Source organism: Gadus macrocephalus, chromosome 1, assembly GCF_031168955.1.
Source record: "Gadus macrocephalus chromosome 1, ASM3116895v1".
NCBI classification, from domain to species: Eukaryota; Metazoa; Chordata; class Actinopteri; order Gadiformes; family Gadidae; genus Gadus; species Gadus macrocephalus.
The window spans coordinates 22,459,322-22,486,821 of NC_082382.1; the positions used below are offsets into that span (position 1 = coordinate 22,459,322).

Consider the following 27,500-nt stretch of genomic DNA (forward strand, 5'->3'; position numbering starts at 1 on the left):
TTTAACCTACTGTAACCTACTGTAACCTACTGTAACATAGTGTAACCTACGGTTACCTACTGTAACCTACTGTAACATAGTGTAACCTACGGTTACCTACTGGAACCTACAGTAGGCGGCAACATACTGTAACCTACTGTTACCTAATGTAACCTACTGTAACCTACTGTAACAAACTGTAACCTACTGTAACCTACTGTAACATAGTGTAACCTACGGTTACCTACTGGAACTTACAGTAGGCGGTAACATACTGTTACCTAATGTAACGTACTGTAACCTACGGTTACCTACTGTATGCTGTAACCTACTATACCTACTGTAACATACTGTAACCTACTGTAACTTACGGTTACCTACTGGAACCTACAGTAGGCGGTAACATACTGTAACCTACTGTTACCTAATGTAACCTACTGTAACATACTGTAACATACTGTAGGCTGTAACATACTGTAATCTACAGTATCATACTGTAACCTGCATTGGGGTCTCCCTGGGCATTGTGCAGGGGTGATGCAGCCGTTCCTGGTGCTGCACCAGCTGCGCTGTAACGGCGTGCTGGAGGGGATCCGCATCTGCAGGAAGGGCTTCCCCAACCGCATCCTGTACGCCGAGTTCAAAGAGAGGTCAGTCTCGCCCACTTCCTGTATGCAGAGTTCAAAGAGAGGTCAGTCCCCCAGGACCCATAGATTCTTCAGAATTCAGGAGAAGGCTTAATGAACCGAGTAGAAGACTTAATGTACCAATAGAAGTCTTAATAAACCAGTAGACGTCTTAATGAACCAATATAAGTCTTAATGAAGCAATAGAAGTCTTAATGAACCAATAGAGGTTTTAATTTGGGATGTGGTAGTGGTATGCTACATGATACCAGGTATGTAGTAGTGGTATGACACATGCTACATGCTACCAGGTATGTAGTAGTGGTATGCTACATGGAATATGTTACCTGGTTCTCTAGGTACCGTATCCTGAGCCCGTCGGTCATTCCAGAGGACTCGTTTGTGGACAGCAGGAAGGCTGTGGAGAAGCTGCTGGGCTCCCTGGACATCGACCACAGCCAGTACAAGTTTGGGGTGTCCAAGGTACTGCATACTGTCATACTGATATACTACTAGTACTGCTGTCCAAGGTACTGCATACTCTTATACTGATACAGTACTACGTCTAGTAGTATAACTATCAGCAGACTGCTGGTCTCACTGCTCCCTCCTATCCTGTTTCCTCCTCCCCATCCTCCTCTCCTCCTCCCCATCCACCTGCAGGTGTTCTTCAAGGCAGGTCTCCTGGGTGTCCTGGAGGACATGAGGGACCGCCGGCTGTCCAAGCTCCTCACCACCGTCCAAGCCGTCTGCAGGCGCAAACTCATGATGGTGGAGCTCAAGAGGATGGCAACAGAATGGTAGCCCCCCCTCATCTCCTCATCTTTCCAGTCCAGTTCCAGTCCACTCTCCTGCCTCCTTTCCTTATCTATCATCTCTTCTATATCTCCTCTCTTCTCTTCCTCTTCCCTCTCTTCTTCCCTCCTCCACTCCCCTCCCTCCCTCTCTCCTCCCCTCCCCTCTCTTCCTCCGTCTTCACCTCCCTTCTGTTGTGTACGGGGGAACTGTGCAGGTGTATTACTACAGGTGTACAGGTGAACTGTACATGTATATTACTACAGGTGTACAGGTGAACTGTACAGGCATATTCCTACAGGTGTACAGGTGTATTATTACAGGTGTACAGGTGTATTATTACAGGTGTACAGGTGTATTATTACAGGTGTACAGGTGTATTACTACAGGTGTACAGGTGAACTGTACAGGTGTACTATAGTACAGGTGTGGTCCACTAGAGACCAATGAGAAGCTGTTCTGATGCATGGCCTCCCCGCTATCAGGGAGGCGGTGTCAGTGATCCAGTTCACCCTGCGAGCCTTCTACACCGTCCGCACCTGGCCCTGGATGATGCTCTTCTACAAGCTCCGCCCCCTGCTGAAGAGCGCCCAGGTGGAGAAGGAGCTGGTGGCGGTCCGGAAGGAGTTCAACACGCTGAAGGAGACCTTTGATAGGTCCGTGAGTCTGTCAATCAACCGGTGCCTGTTGTCTCTGAGTGGAGTTGGGGCGAGCACATCTGTCCAACAATCAATCTCAAAAACTTGAGGCACAACATGAACATAACATCCGTTTTAAATAGCAAGAAAAATAACAACAACGTCGCTGTTGTTGTGGTTGTTATGTCGTATGTTGTGTTTAGATCGGAGGTGAAGCGTCGCGAGGCAGAGGAGAAGCAGGTGGTTCTGGTTCAGGAGAAGATCGACCTTGGTCTCCAACTACAGGCTGTGAGTTAAACACCTGGCCCATGGAATCGACCCTTACACCTGGGCCAATACCAGACCACACCCCCTCACACCTGGCCACACCCCCTCACACCTGGGCCATAGCCGGCCACACCCACTCACACCTGGGCCAATACCAGACCATACCCCCTCACACCTGGCCACAACCCCTCACACCTGGGCCAAACCTGGCCACACCCACTCACACCTGGGCCAATACCAGACCACAACCCCTCACACCAGGCCACACCCCCTCACACCTGGCCACACACCCTCACACCTGGGCCATACCTGGCCACACCCACTCACACCTGGGCCAATACCAGACCACAACCCCTCACACCAGGGCACACACCCTCACACCTGGGCTCTAGACAACCACACCCCCTCACACCTGGCCACACCCTCACACCTGGCCCATACACAACCAGACCTCCTCACACCTGGGCCAATACATAACCACACCCTCTCACCCCCTAACTGAGCCTCCACCCACCTGTTTGGGTGGTGTCTGGTGTTACAGGAGCAGGACAACCTGTCGGACGCAGAGTTGCGCTGCAGTCAGCTGATCCAGACCAAGATCCAGATGGAGAGCAAGCAGAAGGAGCTGCATGAGCGCCTGGAGGACGAGGAGGAGATGAGTGTCACCCTCGCCTCCAAGAAACGGGAGCTGGACGAGGAAGTGATGTCACTGAAGAGGGATGTGGACGACCTGGAGGTCACTCTGGCCAAGGTGGAGAAGGATCGCCACGGGCTGGAGAACAAGGTGACTGGGATCTACCGAAGTACTGCCTGTCTACCTGTCTGCCTGACACCGAGCTCTGCTACCTATCTACCTGTCTGCCTGTCCCCAAACTCTCCTACCTGTCTCCTTGACCCCGACCTCTCCTACCTGTCTGCCGGTCTGCCTGTCTTCATGACGCTGACCTCTCCTACCTGTCTATCTGTCTGCCTGTCTGCCTGACCCTGACTTCTCCTACCTGTCTACCTGACCCCGACCTATCCTACCTGTCTGCCTGTCTGACTGACCTTGCTCTACCCTACCTGTTTGTGTGTGCGTGTGTGTGTGTGTGCAGGTGAAGAACCTGGGCCATGAGATGGCTGTGCTGGATGAGTCGGTCTCGTCCCTGACCCGGGAGAAGGCTGCACTCCACGAGGTCCACCAGCAGGTGCTCCACGACCTGCAGGCTCACCAGGACAAGCTCTCCATGCTGCAGAAGGCCAAGAGCCGCCTGGAGCAGCACGTGGAGGATGTGAGACAGCTCCTACCTGTCTTTCTGTATCACACATGTCTGCTGTCACACCTGTCTGCTATCACACCTGTCTGCTGTCACACCTGTCTGCTATCACACCAATTTGCTATCAAACCTCTCTGTCTGCTATCACACCTGCCTGTCCGCTATCACACCTGTCTGCTATCATACATGTCTGTTATCATACCTGTCTGTTATCATACCTGTCTGCTGTCACACCTGTCTGTCTGTTATTGCACCTGTCTGTCTGCTATCACACCTGTCTATTATCATACCTGTCTGTCTGCTATCACACCTCTCTGTTATCATACCTGTTTGTCTGTTATTATACCTGTCTGTCTGTTGGCATACCTGTCTGTCTGCTCCAGCCTTGTTTCTGAGACCGGTTGGCAGAATGTCGTGGCTGTGTTCACAAAGAGCTGTGAGCTGTGAGCTCTAGCTAACACCCCCCTCCCTGTGCAGCTGGAGATCTCCCTGCAGCAGGAGAAGAAGCTGCGCACCGAGCTGGAGCGAACCAAACGGAAGACGGAGGGGGATCTGAAGCTGTCCATGGAGTCCGTCAGGGACCTGGAGGTGGAGAAGGAGCACCTGGAGGAGAAACTGAAAAAGTAGGAGAGCCTGTGGACCGTCTGCACCTCCCGTGGAGTCTGTGGGACATAGAAACACTCCTGGTACACCTGGTTTGTGTCTCAAGTAACAACCTTTATATGGTCTCTGGTCCCCCCCCACCACCCCCCCCTGAAGGAAGGACTTTGAGCTGTGCCAGCTCCAGGCCAAGATGGAGGATGAACAGAGTCAGGCTACTCAGCACCAGAAGAGGATCAAAGAGCTGCAGGTTGGTCCACCAGACACAACTGATGACCACATCCTCCCATAGCTTCTCTGTCCCGAGACGGTGGGAGAGAGGTGATGGTGATGGTGGTGGTGGTGGTGGTGATAGTGGTGGTGATAGTGGTGGTGGTGATGATGATGGTGGTGTCGATGGTGGTGGTGATGATGATGATGATGATGATGATGGTGAAGGTGATGATGATGGTGATGAGGATGATGATGATGATGGGGATGATGATGATGATGATGATGATGATGATGATGATGATGGTGATGATGATGGTGTGTTCAGACCCGTATCGAGGAGCTGGAGGAGGCCTTGGAGGCAGAGCGGGCGTGGCGAACGAAGGCGGAGCGGCAGAGGAACGAGTTGGCGAAGGAGCTGGAGGAGCTGGGAGAGAGACTGGAGGAGGCGGGAGGAGCTTCTGCTGCTCAGATCGCCCTCAACAGGTCCCTGCTGCTCCCTACGCACCTCCTCATTCACCTCCCTACGCACCTCCTCATTCACCTCCCTACGCACCTCCTCATTCACCTCCCTACGCACCTCCTCATTCACCTCCCTGCGCACCTCCTCATTCACCTCCCTACGCACCTCCTCATTCACCTCCCTACGCACCTCCTCATTCACCTCCCTACGCACCTCCTCATTCACCTCCCGACGCACCTCCTCATTCACCTCCCTACGCACCTCCTCATTCACCTCCCTACGCACCTCCTCATTCACCTCCCTACGCACCTCCTCATTCACCTCCCTACCTCCCTAGTACACTTAGTACAAGACTAAAGGTACTACACTACTAAAGTACTAAGAGTACTAAAGTACTACAGTACTAAGAGTACTTATGCCGCTTTTCCACCGCACATGTAGCTCCACTCGACACGACACGACTCGACACGACTCGACACGGTAGCAGCGTGGGTCCTTTTCCATCGCAAATAGTACCTCCTGGACGTGGGCGCGGTCGGCTGCGCGAAAGGGCCGTGACGTATTTTTGTACGCGACGCAAACAACACCTACGCAACCCACACATGGACAGAACCCACATAACAACAATGGAGGACATCGATGCGATGGTATTCGTGTTCGTATTATTAGCTGGCATGTTGAAGAAGTTGAAGAAGTGGAATATGTTGGCTGCGGCGCTGCTATGGCTGTTACCAGCATGGTTGCCATGTCGCTCTCGTGACTTCGTCACACTCTCTGGCCAATCAGTGGCCGGCCGTCTGCCGACGTCACCTTTTAGCATCGGCTCAGCTCGCTTGGAACCTAGAGCGAGGCGGTACTAGAAAAAGCAGCCACTTCAGGTACCAGATACCATGATTTTGCAGTGGAAACGCAAAAAATGCGAGCTGAGTCGAGTCGAGTCGAGTCGTGTCGAGCTGGTACCATGCAGTGGAAAAGCGGCAATAGAGTACTGAAGGTACTACACTACTAAAGTACTACAGTACTAAGAGTACTTCAGTACGAGAGTACTTAGAGTACTAAAGTACTAAGGGTACTACAGTTCGAGAGTACTACTAAGGGTACTACAGTACCACAGTACTAAGAGTACTACACTACTACAGTTCTACACTACTAAGTTCTACACTACTAAAGTACTAAAGTACGCTCCTTCCCCAGGCGGCGGGAGGCGGACTTCCTGAAGGTGCGGCGGGAGCTGGAGGAGGCGGGGCTTCTCCACGAGGCCACGGCGGCCGGGCTGCGGAGGAAGCACGCGGAGGCGGTGACGGAACTGGGCCAGCAGATGGAGCTGCTGCAGCGGGGGAAGCTCCGCCTGGAGAAGGAGAACGCCGAGGCCCGTCTGGAGGCCGACGACCTCAACGCCCACCTGGAGACGCTCACCAAGGCCAAGGTCTGACGCACACACGCACGCACATGCGCACGCACATGCACGCACGCACCCATGCACACACCCACGCACACACACACACAAACACACATGATGCTCAAGTTCATATTTTATATTATTGATCATTTGTAATGTGTGTGGACTGTAAGTTTGTGTACGTGTATATAATGTGTGTATATGTGTATATAATGTGTGTGTGTTTGGGTATATAATGTGTGTGTGTATGTTTGAATAATGTGTGTATGTGTATATAATGTGTCTGTAGACTGTACGTGTTTGTGTATAAAGTGTATAAGCTGAGTATACTGCATATAGTGTGTTTAGTGTGTATAATGTGTGTTTAATGTGTGTTGATTGTACGTGTGCGTCTATCGTGTGTTTGGACTGTACGTGTGTATATAGTGTGTCTAATGTGTGTATAATGTGCGTATAATATGTGTTGTGTGTAGACTGTACGTGTGTATAGTGTGTATAATGTGTGTATAGTGTGTATAATGTGTGTATAACGTGTGTATAATGTGTGTTTTACGCGTCTAACGTGTGTGTAGGCCGGAGTGGACAAGATGTGCCGGCTGTATGAAGACCAGCTGAGCGAGAGCAGGACGCGAGCGGACGAGCTGCAGAGACAGACGAGTGACCTCACAGCCCAGAACGCCAGGGCTGTCACAGAGACAGGTACACACACCACACACACTGTAACACACACTTTACTATACAAACATTCAATCATACACACACCAGACAAACACTGGAACATACTATATACTACACACACATACACACACACACACACACACACACACACACACACACACACACACACACACACACACACACTAATACTATACATACACACACACACACACACACACACACACACACACACACACACACACACACACACACACACACACACACACACTAATACTATACACACACACACACACACACACACACACACACACACATACACACATACATACATACATACATACACACACACACACACACACACACACATACACCATAACACGCTGCCTACTATGCACACACACTGTAACACACTACATACTACACACAAACACACACAGATCAGTCAGAGGCAGAGTGATACTAGGCCAGAGTATAAAACCAGGAGACCAGACCAGAGGAGAAGACCAGAGTTCTAGACTATTGAGTCAATGCTGAGCAGAAGCCCTTCCCCTCCGGTCTGTAGTCATCATCTATCTCTCATCCAACCATCAGCCGAGTACAGTCGTCGTTTGGAGGAGGGGAATGCTCTGATTGGTCAGCTCCAACGTTCCAAGGCGGGGCTTATTCAGAACCAGGACGACCTGAAGCGACAGCTTGAGGAGGAGAGCAAGGTGACCTCACCCTTCCTTTACCCTCACCACACCTCACCCTCACCCTCACCACACCTCACCCTCACCACACCTCAACCTCCCCACACCTCACCCTCACCACACCTCACCCTTCCATTACCCTCACCTCACCTCACCCTCACCACACCTCTCCACATCTCACCCACACCCTCACCTCACGCTAACCTCACCCTCAACACACCTCACCACATCTCAGCTCACCCTCACCACATCTCACCCTACCTCACCTCACCCTCACCACACCTCACCCTTCCATTACCCTCACCAACCTCACCACATCTCACCTCACCCTCACCACACCCCACCCTCACCACACCCCTCCACATCTCACCCTCACCTCACGCTAACCTCACCCTCAACACACCCTCACCTCACCCTCAAGGACAAGATGGCCGCCGAGCCGCTAGTTGAACCCCCTGTGTGTCTGTATGTGTGCGTGCGTGCGTGCCTGCGTGCGTGTTTGTGTGTGCGTGTGTCCGTCCCTGTGGGTGCAGGCGCGCGTGGCGCTGGCCCACGCGGTGCAGGCGGCGCGCTGTGACGCGGCGATGCTCCGGGAGCAGCTGGAGGAGGAGACGGCGGGGCGGGCGGAGCTGCAGCGGGCGCTGACCGCCTCCAGCAGCCAGGTGGCGACCTGGAGGACCAAGTACGAGATGGACGCCGTGCACAAGGTGGAGGAGCTGGAGGACGCCAAGTAGGTCACCAGGGTGGGACGATAGTGTAGTACTGTAGTAGTACTATTGTAGTATGACTGTAAAACTGTAGTACTGCTGCCTAGAACCACTTCTACTGTAGTAGTACTTTAATACTGTAGTACTACTGCCTAGAACCACTACTACTGTAGTACTACAGTGTGGTGCTACAGTAGTACAGTAGTACCACAGTACTACTCCTCACGGGAGGAGCTTGAGGCTCTGTGGCGCGGGACTGAGAGACTGCTTCCTGTCCGACAGGAAGAAGCTGGTGGTGCGTCTGCAGAGCAGCGAGGAGGCCCTGGAGGCGTCCCGGGCCAGGTGGTCCTCCCTGGAGAAGGGCCGTCTGCGGCTCCAGACGGAGGTGGAGGACCTGGCGGTGGAGCTGGAGCGCTCCAACGCCGCCGCGCTCGCCCTGGACAAGAAACAACGGCACTTTGACAAGGTACCAGCAGCAGCCAATCACAGTGAGGATAGCCGGGGGTCAGGTACCAGCAGGAGCCAATCACAGCGAGGATAGCAGGGGGTCAGGTACCAGCAGGAGCCAATCACAGCGAGGCTAGCGGGGGGTCAGGTACCAGCAGGAGCCAATCAAAGCGAGGCTAGCGGGGGGTAAGGCGGCCCTCTAGAGGAACACATTTCTCATCTCCATCTTATCTTATGACCAGCCGTCGTAGAAGCCTTGAGGTCCTCACCAAGGTGTTGCAGTGGGAGTGTAGCAGTGAGACAGCCGCTGGGTATGTGTAGCAGTGAGACATCCTGTCGGTGTGTTGCAGTGAGACAGCCTGTGGGTGTGTTGCAGTGAGACAGCCTGTGGGTTGCAGTGAGACAACATGTGTGTTGCAGTGAGTCATCCTTTGGGTGTGTTGCAGTGAGACAGGGTGTGTGCTGCAGTGAGACAGCCTGTAGGTGTCAGTGAGACAGCCTGTGGGTGTCAGTGAGACAGCCTGTGGGTGTCAGTGAGACAGCCTGTGGGTGTATTGCAGTGAGACAGCCTGTGGGTGTCAGTGAGACAGGCTGTGGGTGTATTGCAGTGAGACAGCCTGTGGGTGTCAGTGAGACAGGCTGTGGGTGTATTGCAGTGAGACAGCCTGTCTGGTGTCAGTGAGACAGCCTGTGGGTGTATTGCAGTGAGACAGCCTGTCTGGTGTCAGTGAGACAGCCTGTGGGTGTATTGCAGTGAGACAGCCTGTGGGTGTCAGTGAGACAGGCTGTGGGTGTATTGCAGTGAGACAGCCTGTGGGTGTCAGTGAGACAGGCTGTCGGTGTATTGCAGTGAGACAGCCTGTCTGGTGTCAGTGAGACAGGCTGTGGGTGTATTGCAGTGAGACAGCCTGTCTGGTGTCAGTGAGACAGGCTGTGGGTGTATTGCAGTGAGACAGCCTGTGGGTGTCAGTGAGACAGGCTGTCGGTGTATTGCAGTGAGACAGCCTGTGGGTGTCAGTGAGACAGGCTGTGGGTGTATTGCAGTGAGACAGCCTGTCTGGTGTCAGTGAGACAGGCTGTGGGTGTATTGCAGTGAGACAGCCTGTGGGTGTCAGTGAGACAGCCTGTGGGTGTATTGCAGTGAGACAGCCTGTGGGTGTCAGTGAGACAGCCTGTGGGTGTATTGCAGTGAGACAGCCTGTGGGTGTCAGTGAGACAGGCTGTGGGTGTCAGTGAGACAGCCTGTGGGTGTATTGCAGTGAGACAGCCTGTCTGGTGTGTTGCAGTGAGACAGCCTGTGGGTGTCAGTGAGACAGCCTGTGGGTGTATTGCAGTGAGACAGCCTGTCTGGTGTCAGTGAGACAGCCTGTGGGTGTATTGCAGTGAGACAGCCTGTGGGTGTCAGTGAGACAGGCTGTGGGTGTATTGCAGTGAGACAGCCTGTCTGGTGTCAGTGAGACAGGCTGTGGGTGTATTGCAGTGAGACAGCCTGTCTGGTGTGTTGCAGATGGTGAGCGAGTGGAAGCTGAGGCTGGAGGAGAGCCAGGCGGAGCTGGAGGGCTCTCAGAGAGAGGGACGCAGCCTGAGCACGGAGCTCTTCAGGCTGAAGAACAGCTACGAGGAGGCCCTGGAGCAGCTGGAGACGGCCAACCGGGAGAACAAGAACCTCCAGGGTGAGGACCCCCGTCCCTCTCCCTGTCTGCCTCTCTCAGTCTACCTCTCCCCCCTCGCTCTTTGCCTCTCCCTCTCTTTCTCTCTCTCTGTCTTGTGTGTTGGAGATGTTGGGGTGTTAGAGATGTTAGAGATGTTGGGGTGTTAGAGATGTTAGAGATGTTAGAGATGTTGGGGTGTTAGAGATGTTGGAGATGTTGGAGATGTTGGAGATGTTGGAGATGTTGGAGATGTTGGAGATGTTGGAGATGTTGGAGATGTTGGAGATGTTGGAATGTTGGAGATGTTAGAGATGTTGGAGATGTTGGAGATGTTGGAGATGTTAGAGATGTTCGAGATGTAAGAGATGTTAGAGATGTGTTGATATTTTAGAGATGTTAGAGATGTCACAGATGTGCTGAGACATCAGAGATGTGTTGGTCTACAGAGGAGATCGTGGAGCTCACAGAGCAGATAAGTCGGGAAGGGAAGACCATCCACGAGCTGGAGAAGATCAAGAAGGTTCTGGATGTGGAGAAGAGCAACATCAGAGCTGCTCTGGAGGAGGCAGAGGTAACCCTACTTCTGACAACCTCCATCCCCCAACCTCCATCTCATAACCTCCTCAATATATATATGTATATATATCAGTGTGGTTGTTAAAGTGCCCACGGTTCTCAAGAGGAGAGCAGTTGGGGTACTAACGTTCCACGGTTCTCTAGGGAACTCTGGAGCACGAGGAGAGCAAGACCCTCAAAGCCCAGTTGGAGTTCCATCAGATGAAAGCAGAGGTCGACAGAAAGATCTCAGAGAAGGACGAAGAGATCGACAACCTCAGGTAACCAAACCAAACCAAACCAACGACCAAATCCGTTGTAAACTTGGACAAATCGTTCGAGTTTACGATTTGTTCGTAAATTCGAATATTCGAATACGTGTATGATGAAGAAATATGAGGGAGGTTCCAAAATAGTAATGAGCTTCTCTCTGCATGCTGAGGGGCATTAGTTCATTGAAACAATACATTATAAACCATAAACATATACTATATTGATCGTGATGGTGCGTGTCAGGCATACTCACCAGCGCTCCCTGGAGGCCATGCAGACCAGCCTGGAGGCGGAGCTGCGTTGCCGTGGCGAGGCGGTCCGCCTCAGGAAGAAGATGGAGGTGGATCTGAACGAGATGGAGCTCCAGCTGAGCCAGGCCAACCGCCAGGCCGCTGAGAGCATGAGGCTCACCAGACACCTGCAGGCACAGGTACGCCCCTCATACTCACCTGTAGAGACATGTACGCCCCAAATACTCACCTGTAGACAAAGGTACGCTCCTCCTGGTGTGTCCAGCAGTTAATGGGAATAACTAGCTGGTTAGTTTGTCCAGGTCCACTAATTGATGGGAATAACTAGCTGGTTGGTGTGTCCAGGTCCACTAGTTAAAATGAATAACTAGCTGGTTGGTGTGTCCAGGTCCACTAGTAAATAGGAATAACTAGCTGGTTGATGTGTCCAGGTCCACTAGTTAATATGAATAACTAGCTGGTTGGTGTGTCCAGGTCCACTAATTAATATGAATAACTAGCTGGTTGATGTGTCCAGGTCCATTAACTAATATGAATATCTAGCTAGTTGGTGTGTCCAGGTCCACTAGTTAATAGTACTAACTAGCTGGTTGGTGTGTCCAGGTCCACTAGTTAATAGGACTAACTAGCTGGTTGGTGTGTCCAGGTCCACTAGTTAATAGGACTAACTAGCTGGTTGGTGTGTCCAGGTCCACTAGTTAATAGGACTAACTAGCTGGTTGGTGTGTCCAGGTCCACTAGTTAATAGGACTAACTAGCTGGTTGGTGTGTCCAGGTCCACTAGTTAATAGGACTAACTAGCTGGTTGGTGTGTCCATGTCCACTAGTTAATAGGACTAACTAGCTGGTTGGTGTGTCCAGGTCCACTAGTTAATAGGACTAACTAGCTGGTTGGTGTGTCCAGGTGAAAGAGCAACAGGTGGAGCTGGATGACAAGTTCCAGCTGACCAATCAGCTGAAGGAGCAGGTGGTGTTGGTGGAGCGTCGCTGCTCGCTGCTCCTTGCCGAGGAGGCGGAGCTACGGAGTGCTCTGGAACAGTCTGACCACGCCCACAAGATGGCTGAACACGAGCTAGTAGAGGCCATCGAGAGAGCCAACCACCTCAACACCCAGGTGAGACCCTGTGGTACACACACGCACACACACACACACGCACACACGCACAAACATAGTCTGTGTGAATATGGTGACCCTGACCCGTTGACCTTTGACCCCGGCAGGTGTCTGGCCTGGTGGCCGTGAAGCGGAAGCTGGAGGCGGAGCTGGTGGTGCTGGTGGGGGAGGTGGAGGAGGCCGTACAGGAGGGTCGCTCCACCAGCGACAAGGCCAAGAAGGCCCTCACCGACGTGAGTCACCTACAGCCACCACTAACCACCAACCAATAACCACTGACCACTGACCAGTAAATATTAACCAGTCACCACTAACTGCTGACCACTGAATACTAACCAGTAAATCCAAACCACTAACAACTAACCACTAAATATCAACCACTAAACAACTAATCACTTAATACTATCCACCAACGACTAACCACTGAATACTATCTACTAACCACTAACTACTTACCACTGAATACTACTCCTGCTGCTCCTCCAGTACAACATGTATCTTCATCATGTTATCCTCCTCGTCCTCCTCCAGTAGAACATGTATCTTCATCATGTTCTCCTCCTCCTCCTCCTCCTCCTCCTCCTCCTCCTCCTCCAGTACAACATGTATCTTCATCATGTTCTCCTCCTCCTCCTCCTCCTCCTCCTCCTCCAGTACAACATGTATCTTCATTATGTTCTCCTCCAGTAGAATATGTATCTTCATCATGTTCTCCTCCTCCTCCTCCTCCTCCTCCTCCTCCTCCTCCTCCTCCTCCTCCTCCTCCTCCAGTAGAACATGTATCTTCATCATGTTATCCTCCTCGTCCTCCTCCAGTAGAACATGTATCTTCATCATGTTATCCTCCTCGTCCTCCTCCAGTAGAACATGTATCTTCATCATGTTCTCCTCCTCCTCCTCCTCCTCCTCCTCCTCCTCCAGTAGAACATGTATCTTCATCATGTTATCCTCCTCGTCCTCCTCCAGTAGAACATGTATCTTCATCATGTTATCCTCCTCGTCCTCCTCCAGTAGAACATGTATCTTCATCATGTTCTCCTCCTCCTCCTCCTCCTCCTCCTCCAGTACAACATGTATCTTCATTATGTTCTCCTCCAGTAGAATATGTATCTTCATCATGTTCTCCTCCTCCTCCTCCTCCTCCTCCTCCTCCTCCTCCTCCTCCTCCTCCAGTACAACATGTATCTTCACCATGTTCTCCTCCAGTAGAACATGTATCTTCACCATGTTCTCCTCCAGTAGAACATGTATCTTCACCAAGTTCTCCTCCAGTAGAACATGTATCTTCATCATGTTCTCCTCCAGTAGAACATGTACCTTCAACATGTTCTCCTGCTGCTCCTCCTCCTCCTCCTCCTCCTCCTCCAGTAGAACATGTATCTTCTTCATGTTCTCCTCCTCCTCCAGTAGAACTTGTATCTTCATCATGTTCTCCTCCAGTAGAACATGTATCTTCATTATGTTCTCCTCGTCCTGCAGGCGGCCCTGATGGCCGAGGAGCTGAAGAAGGAGCAGGACAGCACCACGGCGTTGGAGAGGATGAAGAAGAACATGGAGACCACTGTCAGAGGTACCTGTCTCACAGGCTGTCCACCTGTCTGTCATACCGTTCACCTGTCTATCATTCTGTTTACCTGTCTCCATAGTGTGTACCTGTCTCCATAGTGTGTACCTGTCTCCATACTTTCTACCTGTCTACATACTGTCTACCTGTCTCCATACTGTCTACCTGTCTCCATACTGTCTACCTGTCTCCATACTGTCTACCTGTCTACATACTGTCTACCTGTCTCCATACTGTCTACCTGTCTCCATACTGTCTACCTGTCTCCATACTGTCTACCTGTCTACAGACCCTCTACCTGTGTGTATAAGCTACAGGTCCTGATGGCGTGTGTTTGTGCTCCAGACCTTCAGGTGCGTCTGGATGAATCGGAGCAGATGGCGCTGAAGGGAGGGAAGAAACAGCTCCACAAACTGGAGAGCAGAGTGAGTGACGCCTTCAAACATGCAACCAGAGTCTGAGTAAACCAGGGTGTCTGAGTGAACCAGAGTGTCTGTGTACCAGGTGACACTACCTGTCTCAGTGTGCTACCAGGTTAGGTAGCTCCCTGAGTGTTATCACCTGTGTGACCAGGTGAGCCTACCTGTCTGAGAGTATTACCTGTGTGACTAGGTACCTGTCTGAGTGTTAATACCTGTGTGACCAGGTACCTGTCTGAATGTTATCACCTGTGTGACCAGGTGAGGGAGCTGGAGACCGCACTGCTGCTGGAGGAGAAGAAGAGCGAGGAGGTCGTGAAGGGGGCCCGGCGTTACGAGAGAAAAGTCAAGGAGCTGACCTACCAGGTCAATCTACTGCTCGTCACTCGACTACTCCTGTCTGTTTAACATCTCTTCACTCTACTGATCTTCACTCTGCTGCTCCTGTCTGTTTAACAGACTCTACTACTACTGTCTGTTTAACATCTCTTCACTCTACTGCTCTACACTCTACTGCTCCTGTCTGTTTAACATCTCTTCACTCTACTGCTCTACACTCTACTGCTCCTGTCTGTTTAACATCTCTTCACTCTACTGCTCCTGTCTGTTTAACATCTCTTCACTCTACTGCTCTTCACTCTACTGCTCCTGTCTGTTTAACATCTCTTCACTCTACTGATCTTCACTCTGCTGCTCCTGTCTGTTTAACAGACTCTACTACTACTGTCTGTTTAACATCTCTTCACTCTACTGCTCTACACTCTACTGCTCCTGTCTGTTTAACATCTCTTCACTCTACTGCTCTTCACTCTACTGCTCCTGTCTGTTTAACATCTCTTCACTCTACTGCTCTTCACTCTGCTGCTCCTGTCTGTTTAACAGACTCTACTACTACTGTCTGTTTAACATCTCTTCACTCTACTGCTCTTCACTCTATTGCTCTTGCCCTAATGGTTTCTACGCTCTAGTTTTATGAGAAAATACTAGATAACTAGATATATTGTATTTAGAAAATGTATGAATTAATATATTGATTATTTTGAAAACATGATGTAGATGCATGTATTATTGTAAAGAAGTATTGAACAAGTACTGATCATATATTGATCATGTATTGCTTGTTTTCTTACTGTTTTCAGACAGAGGAAGACCAGAAGACTCTTCTGCACATGCAGGACCTGATAGAAAAACTGCAGACTAAAGTCAAGAGCTACAAGCGACAGTCAGAGAACGCGGTAGGCTCTATCAGGAGACATCCGAAGGTTGTGTTTTAGTTAGGAGACATCGATAAGCCCCAGATAGAGGACAATTACTGAAGCTTTGTATACAGTAATACAGTATATTATTAGCTGAACATTTCTACCTCTTGGTCCCTTTTCCATACAGAGAAACATAGATTTCTCTGTACGGAAAAGTTATGGTGAACTTTATAAATCTTCTTCCAAATAAGCACAGGGGAAAATGACACATGACTTGATAGACATGCTCTATGAAAAAAATGAAATATGGAAATCAGCAAACATTATTCTATGAATGACAAGTCCGCTTCAGAAGGTCCCAGGAACTGGAAACTGGTCGTGCAAATTGAGGACATCTCCCTTAGCAAGTGTCTCGTGTTTTGTGTCATAAGCATTTTAGCATCCACACTCTCACAGTTCGTTACGACGAAACGCATTCTAGTTTCGATATTCAATGTAGGGTTAATATTGCCATACGACATGTTTCTAACCGATTGAGGAGGTTTCTACTGGCATAAGGTCGCTACAGGACTGGGCTTTGATAAGGCCCCTGAACCAGATGTGTTTTGTCCCCCAGGGGAAAAGTCCTCATTAGGTATTATTAATAGAGCGAATGTGTGCGGTGCTGCTGCTGTCCACTAGGAGGAGCAGGTGAGCAGCAACGTGACGCGCGTCAGGAAGATGCAGCACGAGCTGGACGATGCGGAGGAGCGCGCGGGCATGGCGGAGACCACCGTCAGCAAGCTGCTGGTCCGGACCCGGCAGCAGACCACCAAGGTGGCCATGGTGAGCTTGTGTGTGTGGGTGTACCGTAACATTTTTTTTAAACAATCGTATGAAGCATTTGTAATCTGTGATATTGCCATGGAAACAGAAACACTGTACATTAACTGAATATAATTCATGACTCTTCTCCGCGTCTCCAGATCATTGAGTGAGAAGGACATCATGGTGGACCGCTGCTGCTATGTGTGTGTGTGTGTGTGTGTGTGTGTGTGTGTGTGTGTGTGCGTGCGTGTGCCCATGATGTGTGGAGTTTCAAAGGTCATCCGTGTGTTTCCGATGGTTGGTGTACGGTCTACAGTTACCAGTATCAACACAATATCACCATGGAGACCATCAGATTGACAGTGAATTCAAATTAAGTTTTTCAAATCAGCATGGGAATAGTTTGACGTGAATTTGATCATGTTGGGTTATGAGTAATTTTAAGGTGAACAAAGTTGTCTGCTGATGGTGCTTTATGAAAAAGTTTTTTGTGTTGGTGGTGCATTACGAATAAGGTTTGTGTGTTGCTGGTGCTTTACGAATAAAGTTTTGTGTGTTTGAATTGCACAACTCTGACTTTTCTTTTCAAATTTGCTTTCTGTACTGAAATAAAACAGAGATAATGACGCACAAATGTGCATACACACACACACACACACACACACATTTAAAGAGCTGTGAAACACAATCATAAAACACTTTATTGACAACTAACCAACTTACAGTACATCTCTGTACACCAGTGAACATTCTTCTCCTTGACAATCTCTTCATCTGCTCAGTGCTATGCTAACCCTCCTACGCTAAGCTAACCCGCTAAAAGAGCTCGACAATTCTTTAGGGGAGGGGCATGTATGTGTCTACATATCCAGTGTGTGTGCGTGTGTGTGTGTGCGTGTGAGCGAGCAGGTGTGTGTGTGACAGAGAACTGGATCGGGGACACGGGGCAGAACAGCGGGGGGTCTGACCCAGGATTCAAACCGACACACCCTCTGTGTGGCGGGCTGCGACCTCTGTAAACACAAGACATCTGTATCCATCCATCCGTAACACATCCCTGCTTTAGGTCAGGACTGCCTCTCTCTCTCTCTCTCTCTCTCTCTCTCTCTCTCTCTCTCTCTCTCTCCAGCGTTCCGCGGGGACTGCACCACTGATTGGCTTCGTGGTCCCAGGCTGAAGTTGCATTGCATCGTTGGTAAAGTAGTCATTAGATTAGTATATTTCAAAGTTCTTTGAATGTCAGGCAGGTGGCCCGTTGTCGTAGAAACAAACACTCAGTTAGAAGAGGAAACTCAGTTCAGCAGGAAGTGAGGTCATAATGTCCATAGAAACCAGTTCCTGTTCCCTACTGGGGCTCTCAAGAAACAAACAGTTTTTAGTCATGACTATTTAGCAATTAATACAATACTACAAGAATGCCGCCTAGGGGAGAGGAGAGGAGGAGAGGGAGAGGAGAGGGAGGAGAGGGAGAGGAGAGGGAGGAGAGGAGAGAGGAGAGGAAAGGGAGGAGAGGAGTCTTCTTCATCAAACTTCAAAGTAAATTAGATTGACCGGTTTCATCCAATCAGATGCCTTCAGAACACAGGTACTTGGACCCTGGAGAATCTCTCTCTCCCTCTCTCACACACACACCTGGGATGGTAGGAGGATGAAATCAGACGTGGAGAGGTCACGTGTTTAGGGGCGGAGCTTCAATCCGTCCAATCCTTGAGTCACCCTTGGATGCAAAGTGGGTGGGGTTAATGATGTCAGAGATATGGCAGAAGATGATTGGCTGGCCTACAACACAGGAGCTTGGTCGCCTTGCAACTCTCCCGTTTCATCAGCAGCTGATAGGTCCTTCTGGCAGAGGGCGGAGTCAGCGGTCGACCAACCAGACGAAGGTTTAACCTTCCCAGCCATCCCAGATCTGACCCCTACATTGACACACACACATCAAAATGAAAGCCTTTCCATGTCTAAGGCATCTCTAAGGATGGTTGTTTTTGAAAAGTAACAAAATCGAACAGAGAGACAGACAGGCAGACTGACAGACACAAAGGTGGACAGACAGACAGACATGCAAGCAGGCAGACAGCTGACTGACACTAAACTACACACACTACAGTGAGACAGATTAGGGGAGGGGGAGGGAGAGAGACAGATTAGGGGAGAGAGAGAGACAGATTAGGAGAGAGAGAGAGAGAGAGACAGATTAGGAGAGAGAGAGAGAGAGAGAGAGAGAGAGAGAGAGAGAGAGAGAGAGAGAGAGAGAGAGAGAGAGAGAGAGAGAGAGAGAGAGAGAGAGAGAGAGAGAGAGAGAGAGAGAGAGAGAGAGGAGAGAGAGAGAGAGAGCAGGGGGAGGGAGGAGGAGGGGAGGGAACTCACAAGGTTCTGGGTGAGGAGGGTCTCTTGACTTTTGGCCATTTCTTCCTCTCAAACATCCTGATGCAACAAACACACACACGTGACACACTCTGTTACACACTCTGTAACACACACGTGACACAAACGCTGTTACACACTCTTTTACACACTCTGTAACACGCACACACACACACACACACACACCGTGAAATACTCTGCTACACACTCTGTAATACACACACCCGTCGTGACACACTGTTACGCACTCCGTAACAAACACACACACACACACTGTGACACACTGTGACACACACACACACACACACCGTGAAACACTCTGCTACACACTCTGTATCAAACACACACACACACACACTGTAACACACTCTGCTACACATTCTCTTTCTCAGCAGAAGCACCACAGCCCAAAGCGGGAAGGAAAATAACGGAAAAGACAAATTTCACATGCACTGTGTATGTCTGTGCGCGTGCGCTTGGCGTGCCTTTGTGCGTGCGTGCATGCCTGTGTGTGTAGGTGTGTATCTGTGGGTGTGGGTGTACCTGTAATCATCAAAGCTGCCATGTTCCTGTCCACCTGCTAAACAAAACAGTTTGATTGGTTACTAACAAATCATCACCTGGCATTTCAAATGTTATTTGATTGGTCAGTAAATCATTAATTAATCATTAGTAAACATTGTGAAGAACATTCTACAAACTGAAAACTAAACATCACTCTACCGGGCTCTACTGAGCGCGTGCGGGGGTTACAGTGTGTGTGTGTGTGTGTGTGTGTGTGTGTGTGTGTGTGTGTGTGTGGGGTCGTACCGGGCTCTACTGAGCGCGTGCGGGGGTTACAGTGTGTGTGTGGGGTCGTACCGGGCTCTACTGAGCGCGTGCGGGGGTTACAGTGTGTGTGTGTGGGGTCGTACCGGGCTCTACTGAGCGCGTGCGGGGGTTACAGTGTGTGTGTGTGTGTGTGTGGGGTTGTACCGGGCTCTACTGAGCGCGTGCGGGGGGTTACAGTGTGTGTGTGTGTGTGGGGGTCGTACCGGGCTCTACTGAGGCGCGTGCGGGGGTTACAGTGTGTGTGTGTGTGTGTGGGGTCGTACCGGGCTCTACTGAGCGCGTGCGGGGGTTACAGTGTGTGTGTGTGTGTGTGTGTGTGTGTGGGGTCGTACCGGGCTCTACTGAGCGCGTGCGGGGGTTACAGTGTGTGTGTGTGTGTGTGGGGTCGTACCGGGCTCTACTGAGCGCGTGCGTGGGTTACACTGCCTGTGGCCCCTGCAGCCTCTCAGCTCCATCAGCTGGACGTGCAGCAGGTTGAGCATCGTCCTGTCCAGAGAACTGACCGCATTCATCATCTGGAGAGCGAGAGAGAGACTATCATCATCATCATCTGGAGAGAGAGACCGTCATCATCATCATCTGGAGAGAGACCGTCATCATCATCATCATCTGAAGAGAGAGAGAGAGAGAGAGACCGTCATCATCATCATCATCATCTGAAGAGAGAGAGAGAGAGAGAGACCGTCATCATCATCATCATCATCTGAAGAGAGAGAGAGAGACCGTCATCATCATCATCATCATCATCATCATCTGAAGAGAGAGAGAGAGACCGTCATCATCATCATCATCATCATCATCTGAAGAGAGAGAGAGAGACTATCATCATCATCATCATCTGAAGAGAGAGAGAGAGACTATCATCATCATCATCATCTGGAGAGGGAGAGAGAGACTATCATCATCATCAACATCATCTGGAGAGAGAGACCGTCATCATCATCATCATCATCATCTGGAGAGAGAGAGAGAGAGAGACTATCATCATCATCAACATCATCTGGAGAGAGAGACCGTCATCATCATCATCTGGAGAGAGAGACTGTCATCATCATCATCATCATCTGGAGAGAGACTGTCATCATCATCATCATCATCTGAAGAGAGAGAGAGAGACCATCATCATCATCATCTGAAGTGAGAGACTATCATCATCATCTGGAGAGAGACCGTCATCATCATCATCTGAAGAGAGAGAGACCGTCATCATCATCATCTGAAGAGAGAGAGACCGTCATCATCATCATCTGAAGAGAGAGAGACCGTCATCATCATCATCATCATCATCTGAAAAGAGAGACTATCATCATCATCAACATCATCATCATCTGGAGAGAGAGACTATCATCATCATCGTCAACATCATCTGGGTAGAGAGAGACCATCATCCTCTAGAGGGAGAGAGACCATCATCCTCTAGAGAGACAGAGACCATCAACGTCTAGAGAGAGGGAGACCATCATCCTCTAGAGAGAGAGACCATCATCCTCTAGAGAGAGAGAGAGACCATCATCCTCTAGAGAGAGAGACCATCAACGTCTAGAGAGAGAGAGACCATCATCCTCTAGAGAGAGAGAGAGAGAGACCATAGAGAGAGAGACCATCATCCTCTAGAGAGAGAGAGACCATCATCCTCGAGAGAGAGACCATCATCCTCGAGAGAGAGACCATCATCCTCGAGAGAGAGAGAGAGAGAGAGAGAGAGAGAGAGAGAGAGAGAGAGAGAGAGAGAGAGAGAGAGAGAGAGAGAGAGAGAGAGAGACCATCATCCTCTAGAGAGAGAGAGACCATCATCCTCTAAGAGACCATCATCCTCTAGAGAGAGAGACCATCATCCTCTAGAGGGAGAGAGACCATCATCCTCTAGATAGAGAACAACATACTCTAGAGAGAGACCATCATCCTGTATAGAGAGAGACCATCATCCTGTATAGAGAGAGAGAGAGAGAGAGAGAGAGAGAGAGAGAGAGAGAGAGAGAGAGAGAGAGAGAGAGAGAGAGAGAGAGAGAGAGAGAGAGAGAGAGACTCTCTAGACTACTCCAGGAGGCTGGTAGTGAGCTCTCTAGAGTCTCTCTCTCTGTGTGGACCACTGGAGGCGCTTTGATACGAGCCTCTGATACATGCTGTGTGTGTGTGTGTGTGTGTGTGTTCATGCGTGTGTGCGTGTGTGTGCGTTCATGCGTCTGTGCGTGTGTGTGTGTGTGCGTTCATGCGTCTGTGCGTGTGTGTGTGTTCATGCGTCTGTGCGTGTGTGTGTGTGCATGCGTCTGTGCGTGTGTGTGCGTTCATGCGTCTGTGCGTGTGTGTGTGTGTGCGTTCATGCGTGTGTGCGTGTGTGTGCGTTCATGCGTCTGTGCGTGTGTGTGCGTTCATGCGTCTGTGCGTGTGTGTGTGTTCATGCGTCTGTGCGTGTGTGTGTGTGCATGCGTCTGTGCGTGTGTGTGTGTGCATGCGTGTGTGCGTGTGTGTGCGTTCATGCGTCTGTGCGTGTGTGTGCGTTCATGCGTCTGTGCGTGAGTGTGTGTTCATGCGTCTGTGCGTGTGTGTGTGTTCATGCGTCTGTGCGTGAGTGTGTGTACCTGGTAGGGGTCGGTGTTGAGGTCAAAGTACTCCAGGAAGCCGGTGGCGAACTCACAGAACAGGAAGTTGTGTGAGGTGTTGATGGTCCGCAGGCACCAGTAGGTGTTGTTGTTGGCACTGGTGCAGGCACAGAACGACCCCACTACACACACACAGACACACACACACACAAACACACACACAATATAGATTCTATATAATATATACACACACTAAATAATCAAGATGTAGGTCTTACTGTGTGTGCGTGCGTGCCTTTGTGTGTGTGTGTGTGTGTGTGTGTGTGTGTGTGTGTGTGTGTGTGTGTGTGTGTGTGTGTGTGTGTGTGTGTGTGTGTGTGTGTGTGTGTGTGTGTGTGTGTGTGTGTGTGTGTGTGTGTGTGTGTGTGTGGGGGGGGGGTCTCACAGGTCCAGTAGGGTGGGGTCTGCCAGTGCTGGTTGTCGTGGGTGAAGCAGGTCAGTCCGGGCATCGAGCACGTGTCGTTGTTCTTCATCCTCTTCATGACCTTCCTCATCTTCTTCCTCCTCCTCTGCTCCTTCAGCAGCCACGCCCTCTGACCAGCTGCACCCAGCCTCCTGACAAACACCACCCAAACACCGTTATACATGGGACATACACCACCCAAACACCGTTATACATGGGACATACACCACCCAAACACCGTTATTGTGCATGTGTGTGTGTATACGTGTGTGTGTGTGTGTCTGTATGTGTGTGCGTACTTGTGCGTGGGCGTGTGTCTGTCTGTGTATGTGTGAGTCTCTGTCTGAGTCTCTGTGGGTGTGGGTGTGCGTGCGTGATTGAGTGCGTGCATTCGTGCGTGCGTGTGTAACTTACTTATATTTGTTACAGTTACACTTCAGGGGGCGGGCCTTCTTCAAATGACCTCTGACCTCCCTCAAGTTTTTTATCTTCGTCTGCAGCGTCTCGATCTTATTGGACGAGACAGATGTCAGACAACCGGTCGGTAGCAAAGAAAAAAGGTCAGCCTGTCAGCCTGTCATTCAGCCTGTCAGCCTGTCAGCCAGTCAGTCAGTCAGTCAGTCATCAGTCAGTCAGTCAGTCAGTCAGTCAGTCAGTCAGTCAGTCAGTCAGTCAGTCAGTCAGTCAGTCAGTCAGTCAGCAGTACCTGGTGGTCTATGCGCAGCTTGTGGTCCTTCCAGGCCTGTATGGACTGGTACAGACCGGTATCACAGCTCACCGTGTCGTTGGCTAGGATAGAACACCTATCGCACACACACACACACACACACACACACACACAAATGGAGATTGGTGTAGTCGTACACAAATCAACTGTCTGAGTACTCGGCATTGTATCACACACACGCACACAGACACACACCTCTCTGTCACCCTGATGGATTTGGGCGGAGCCAGGGTGCTGGGGACTCCTCCCATTCCGCTGGAGTCCTCATCAGACTGATGGCTGATTGGCTGCCTGGTGGCCCCGCCCAGCAGGCTGTGGTTGCCCTGGTAACTGGACACCGAGCGGCTGAAGCGGTTTCGGGAGTAGCTCTTCAGCACTTTGAATTCTGGACCAACAAACAAACAAACAAACAAACAAACAAACAAACAAACAACCAGAAGCTGATGACCTGAGGGGACGTCTAGAGGAGCACGGAGCAGTACTGACATCGCCCACTAGAGGGCAGAGTCCCCCCAGACATCACTCCACCATGGAGTCAGTCCACCTTTAGGAACCCGGGTCCACGATAGCCCACCAGTACAAGACCAGGGGGTCCTAGATCCCAGACCTCTTAACAGTGGTCTAGGACCTGCCCCTCATCAGAGGGCCTAAGCCGACCCTGGGGTTCTGATTGGCTCATAGTGTCAAAGTGAGGGAGCCAATGAGAGACAGGACTCACTCTTCTTGGAGACGAGGAACTTCTTCTTGAAGGGACGCAGTGAGGAGGGGCGTGGCCTCACCGCCGGGCCGCCGCAGTCACATGACCCCATCCTCCGCTGGTACAGCTGGGACTTGATGCTGATTGGACGCAGGCGTTTGGGCGGACCCTTCTGGAAGCTCTTGGCCACGCCCCCTTCCGTCTTACATTTGTGAAGGCGCAGCTTCCCTGTGGAGTCCTCTACACACTGCCACTTCCACTCACACACACACAGGGGAACGCACACACACACACACACACACACACACACACACACACACACACACAAAACAAACACACACACACATTATGTAATAGTAATTTCGGTATAAATCATGTCAAGCTTTTCCATTCCATGACTGATATAATCAGTAGTACCACTACTAGTAATAGTACTACTCATTCTAGTGGAATTAGGGAACCACTACTAGTACCAGTGGTACTACAGTATAAGTACCAGCACTAGTACTAGTAATACTCATTCTAGAGGTACTAGGGTATAAGTACCACCACTAGTACCAGTACTACTCATTCTAGTGGTACTAGAGTATAAGTACCACCACTAGTACTACTCATTCTAGAGGTACTAGGGTATAAGTACCACCACTAGTACTACTCATTCTAGAGGTACTAGGGTATAAGTACCACCACTAGTACTAGTAATACTCATTCTAGTGGTACTAGAGTATAAGTACCACCACTAGTACCAGTACTACTCATTCTAGAGGTACTAGGGTATAAGTACCACCACTAGTACCAGTACTACTCATTCTAGAGGTACTAGGGTATAAGTACCACCACTAGTACCAGTACTACTCATTCTAGTGGTACTAGAGTATAAGTACCACCACTAGTACTAGTACTACTTATTCTAGTGTTACTAGGGTATAAGTACCTGTCCCGTCTGCTGACAGGGGGTCTGGTACTCGTTCCTCTGACACAGGTCTTTCACACGTTGGTGTTTGGGCAGGAAGTTCTCCTCCTGGGACACTTCCTGTCCGTCCACACGCTGGGGCAGCAACTTCCTGTCAGGTAGCCAATCACAACACAGCTCTCTGACTCATCGTAGTTCACAGCAACAGTGAGAGAGAACTTGATAACAGCATGTCTGGATGAATAGGAACAATGTTAGTTATTAATAATAAGAAGAATGATTTAGCCTCTTGATGAATTTGAACGCATAATTATGATGTTAGCTATTAATAATAATAATAATGATTTACCCTCTTGTTGAATATGAACACATAATAACGATATTAGTTAGTAATATTTATAAAGGTTACCCTCTTTCGACCAGGAAAGAGTCTCTCCATGGTTTGGATTTCTTCACCACCTGAAACCTGAGGAGCGAACAAGTTTTAAACATCTGCACCAGTTCCTTAGATTCTATATTGTCTTTCTGATTATTATTTTTTCTTTTCTAACTATTTTTTTCAGGCAGAGAAACGTAGGGACGTAGGGACGTAGAGACGTAGAGACAGACAGACGTAGAGACGTAGAGACGTAGAGACGTAGAGACGTAGAGACGTAGAGACAGAGAGACAGACAGACAGACAGAGAGACACAGAGACAGACCTAGGGTACCTGTTGCCGGGTGTGTGTCTGTCCAGCAGGGAGAGGACAGACTTCCCGTCCATGTCCCCCGGGGCGTCCAGACCGGCCATGTCCAGGATGGTGGGGGCCAGGTCGATGTTCAGGACCATGTGGGGGTTACTGCACACACACACACACACACACACACACACACACACACACACACACACACACACACACACACACACACACACACACACACACACACACACACACACACACACACTTGTTTTAAAAGCTTTCCGGTCCAGTGGGTCATTGCTACGCCTTCAGCCTTCATGTGCCAATAATCCAACCATACTGTTTCAGTATTACCCTTTATAAAGATGAAGATATCTATATACATCTATATAGATCTGTCATATATATAGATCTATATCAATATAGATATGGTTATAGATATAGATATCTATATAGATCTGTCATATATATATATAGTTCTATATCCATATAGATATCATTATAGATATAGATATCTATATTGATCTGACATGTATATAGATCTATATCAATATAGATATGGTTATAGATATAGATATCTATATAGATCTGTCATATATATATATAGTTCTATATCAATATAGATATCATTATAGATATAGATATCTATATTGATCTGACATATATATAGATCTATATCAATATGGTTATAGATATCTATTGGTCCTGCTGGTGTTGTTCCTACATGGTTCCCTGCCCCACGTTCGGTCCTCGGATGTAGAACGGGACTCTGATGTCAAACTCATACGGCATCGACTTCCCTGGAACCACACACACACACACACACACACACACACACACACACACACACACACTTTTATAAAAGTTGTAATATTTAGTAATATTGCAATAGGCTCTGGTGAGGTTCTAGTGATATTGTAACTGGTTCTAACAGGTTCTAGCTGACCTTTGACCAGCCCAAACTGCCCCAGGTGATATCCGTGGTCGGCGGTGTAGATGATGTAGGTGTTGTCCAGCTCCCCAGTCTCCACCAGCATGTTATACAGCTACACACACACACACACACACACCAAGTTTGACACACAAATACTGTGAGTGATGCGATGTTATAGTGAGACAGACAGGTGGTTAGGCAGACAGTCAGACAGACAGTGGGACCAACAGTCAGGTAGTCAGACAGGCAGACAGGTAGTCAGACAGGTTGTCTATCAGACAGGTAGTCAGATAGGTAGTCAGTGTTCTCCATGCTGTCGTCCACAGACAGACAGAAAGACAGACGGGGTACCTTCGCCATGCTGTCGTCCATTAGACAGACAGACAGGCAGACACACAGTCAGGTATCTCATCCATGCTGTCGTTCACAGTCAGACAGACAGACAGGCAGATAGACAGATAGGTACCTTAGCCATGCTATCGTCCACAGAAAGACAGACAGACAGTCAGACAGACAGGTACCTTCTCCATGCTGTCGTCCACAGTCAGACAGACAGTCAGACAGACAGGTACCTTCTCCATGCTGCCGTCCACAGACAGACAGACAGACAGACAGGTACCTTCTCCATGCTGTCGTCCACAGACAGACAGACAGGTACCTCCTCCATGCTGTCGTCCACAGACAGACAGACAGACAGACAGACAGACAGACACCTTCTCCATGCTGTCGTCCACAGACAGACAGACAGACAGACAGACAGACA

At 49.8% G+C, this 27,500-nt stretch overlaps 3 protein-coding genes across 4 annotated transcripts in view; 1 reads left to right on the plus strand and 2 right to left on the minus strand.

Annotated features, from left to right (window-relative positions):
• Positions 1-17,032, plus strand: part of LOC132462977 (myosin-7B-like) — a 28,670-nt gene extending 11,638 nt beyond the window's left edge. The window contains exons 20-46 of one of the 2 annotated variants that reach the window (XM_060058799.1): positions 512-629; positions 965-1,088; positions 1,269-1,405; positions 1,886-2,056; positions 2,242-2,326; positions 2,847-3,089; positions 3,400-3,576; positions 4,039-4,184; positions 4,321-4,411; positions 4,700-4,857; positions 6,029-6,260; positions 6,806-6,932; positions 7,503-7,621; positions 8,134-8,330; positions 8,590-8,773; positions 10,262-10,427; positions 10,853-10,977; positions 11,127-11,242; positions 11,478-11,664; positions 12,390-12,599; positions 12,707-12,832; positions 14,079-14,169; positions 14,509-14,588; positions 14,844-14,948; positions 15,722-15,817; positions 16,463-16,606; positions 16,747-17,032. In XM_060058799.1, coding sequence (XP_059914782.1) covers positions 512-629; positions 965-1,088; positions 1,269-1,405; positions 1,886-2,056; positions 2,242-2,326; positions 2,847-3,089; positions 3,400-3,576; positions 4,039-4,184; positions 4,321-4,411; positions 4,700-4,857; positions 6,029-6,260; positions 6,806-6,932; positions 7,503-7,621; positions 8,134-8,330; positions 8,590-8,773; positions 10,262-10,427; positions 10,853-10,977; positions 11,127-11,242; positions 11,478-11,664; positions 12,390-12,599; positions 12,707-12,832; positions 14,079-14,169; positions 14,509-14,588; positions 14,844-14,948; positions 15,722-15,817; positions 16,463-16,606; positions 16,747-16,758 — 3,767 coding nt within the window. In that variant the 3' untranslated portion in view covers positions 16,759-17,032. The remainder of the gene's footprint in view (positions 1-511; positions 630-964; positions 1,089-1,268; positions 1,406-1,885; positions 2,057-2,241; positions 2,327-2,846; positions 3,090-3,399; positions 3,577-4,038; positions 4,185-4,320; positions 4,412-4,699; positions 4,858-6,028; positions 6,261-6,805; positions 6,933-7,502; positions 7,622-8,133; positions 8,331-8,589; positions 8,774-10,261; positions 10,428-10,852; positions 10,978-11,126; positions 11,243-11,477; positions 11,665-12,389; positions 12,600-12,706; positions 12,833-14,078; positions 14,170-14,508; positions 14,589-14,843; positions 14,949-15,721; positions 15,818-16,462; positions 16,607-16,746) is intronic. The other variant, XM_060058808.1, reaches the window with a different exon arrangement.
• Positions 1-27,500, minus strand: part of mrgbp (MRG/MORF4L binding protein) — a 92,815-nt gene that overhangs the window by 39,050 nt on the left and 26,265 nt on the right. The window lies entirely within an intron of this gene.
• Positions 25,529-27,500, minus strand: part of LOC132463289 (extracellular sulfatase Sulf-2-like) — a 12,897-nt gene continuing 10,925 nt past the window's right edge. Inside the window, 4 exon segments of the mRNA XM_060059350.1 lie at positions 25,529-25,589; positions 25,834-25,962; positions 26,528-26,603; positions 26,750-26,849. Of these exon segments, the coding sequence (XP_059915333.1) occupies positions 25,529-25,589; positions 25,834-25,962; positions 26,528-26,603; positions 26,750-26,849 (366 nt within the window).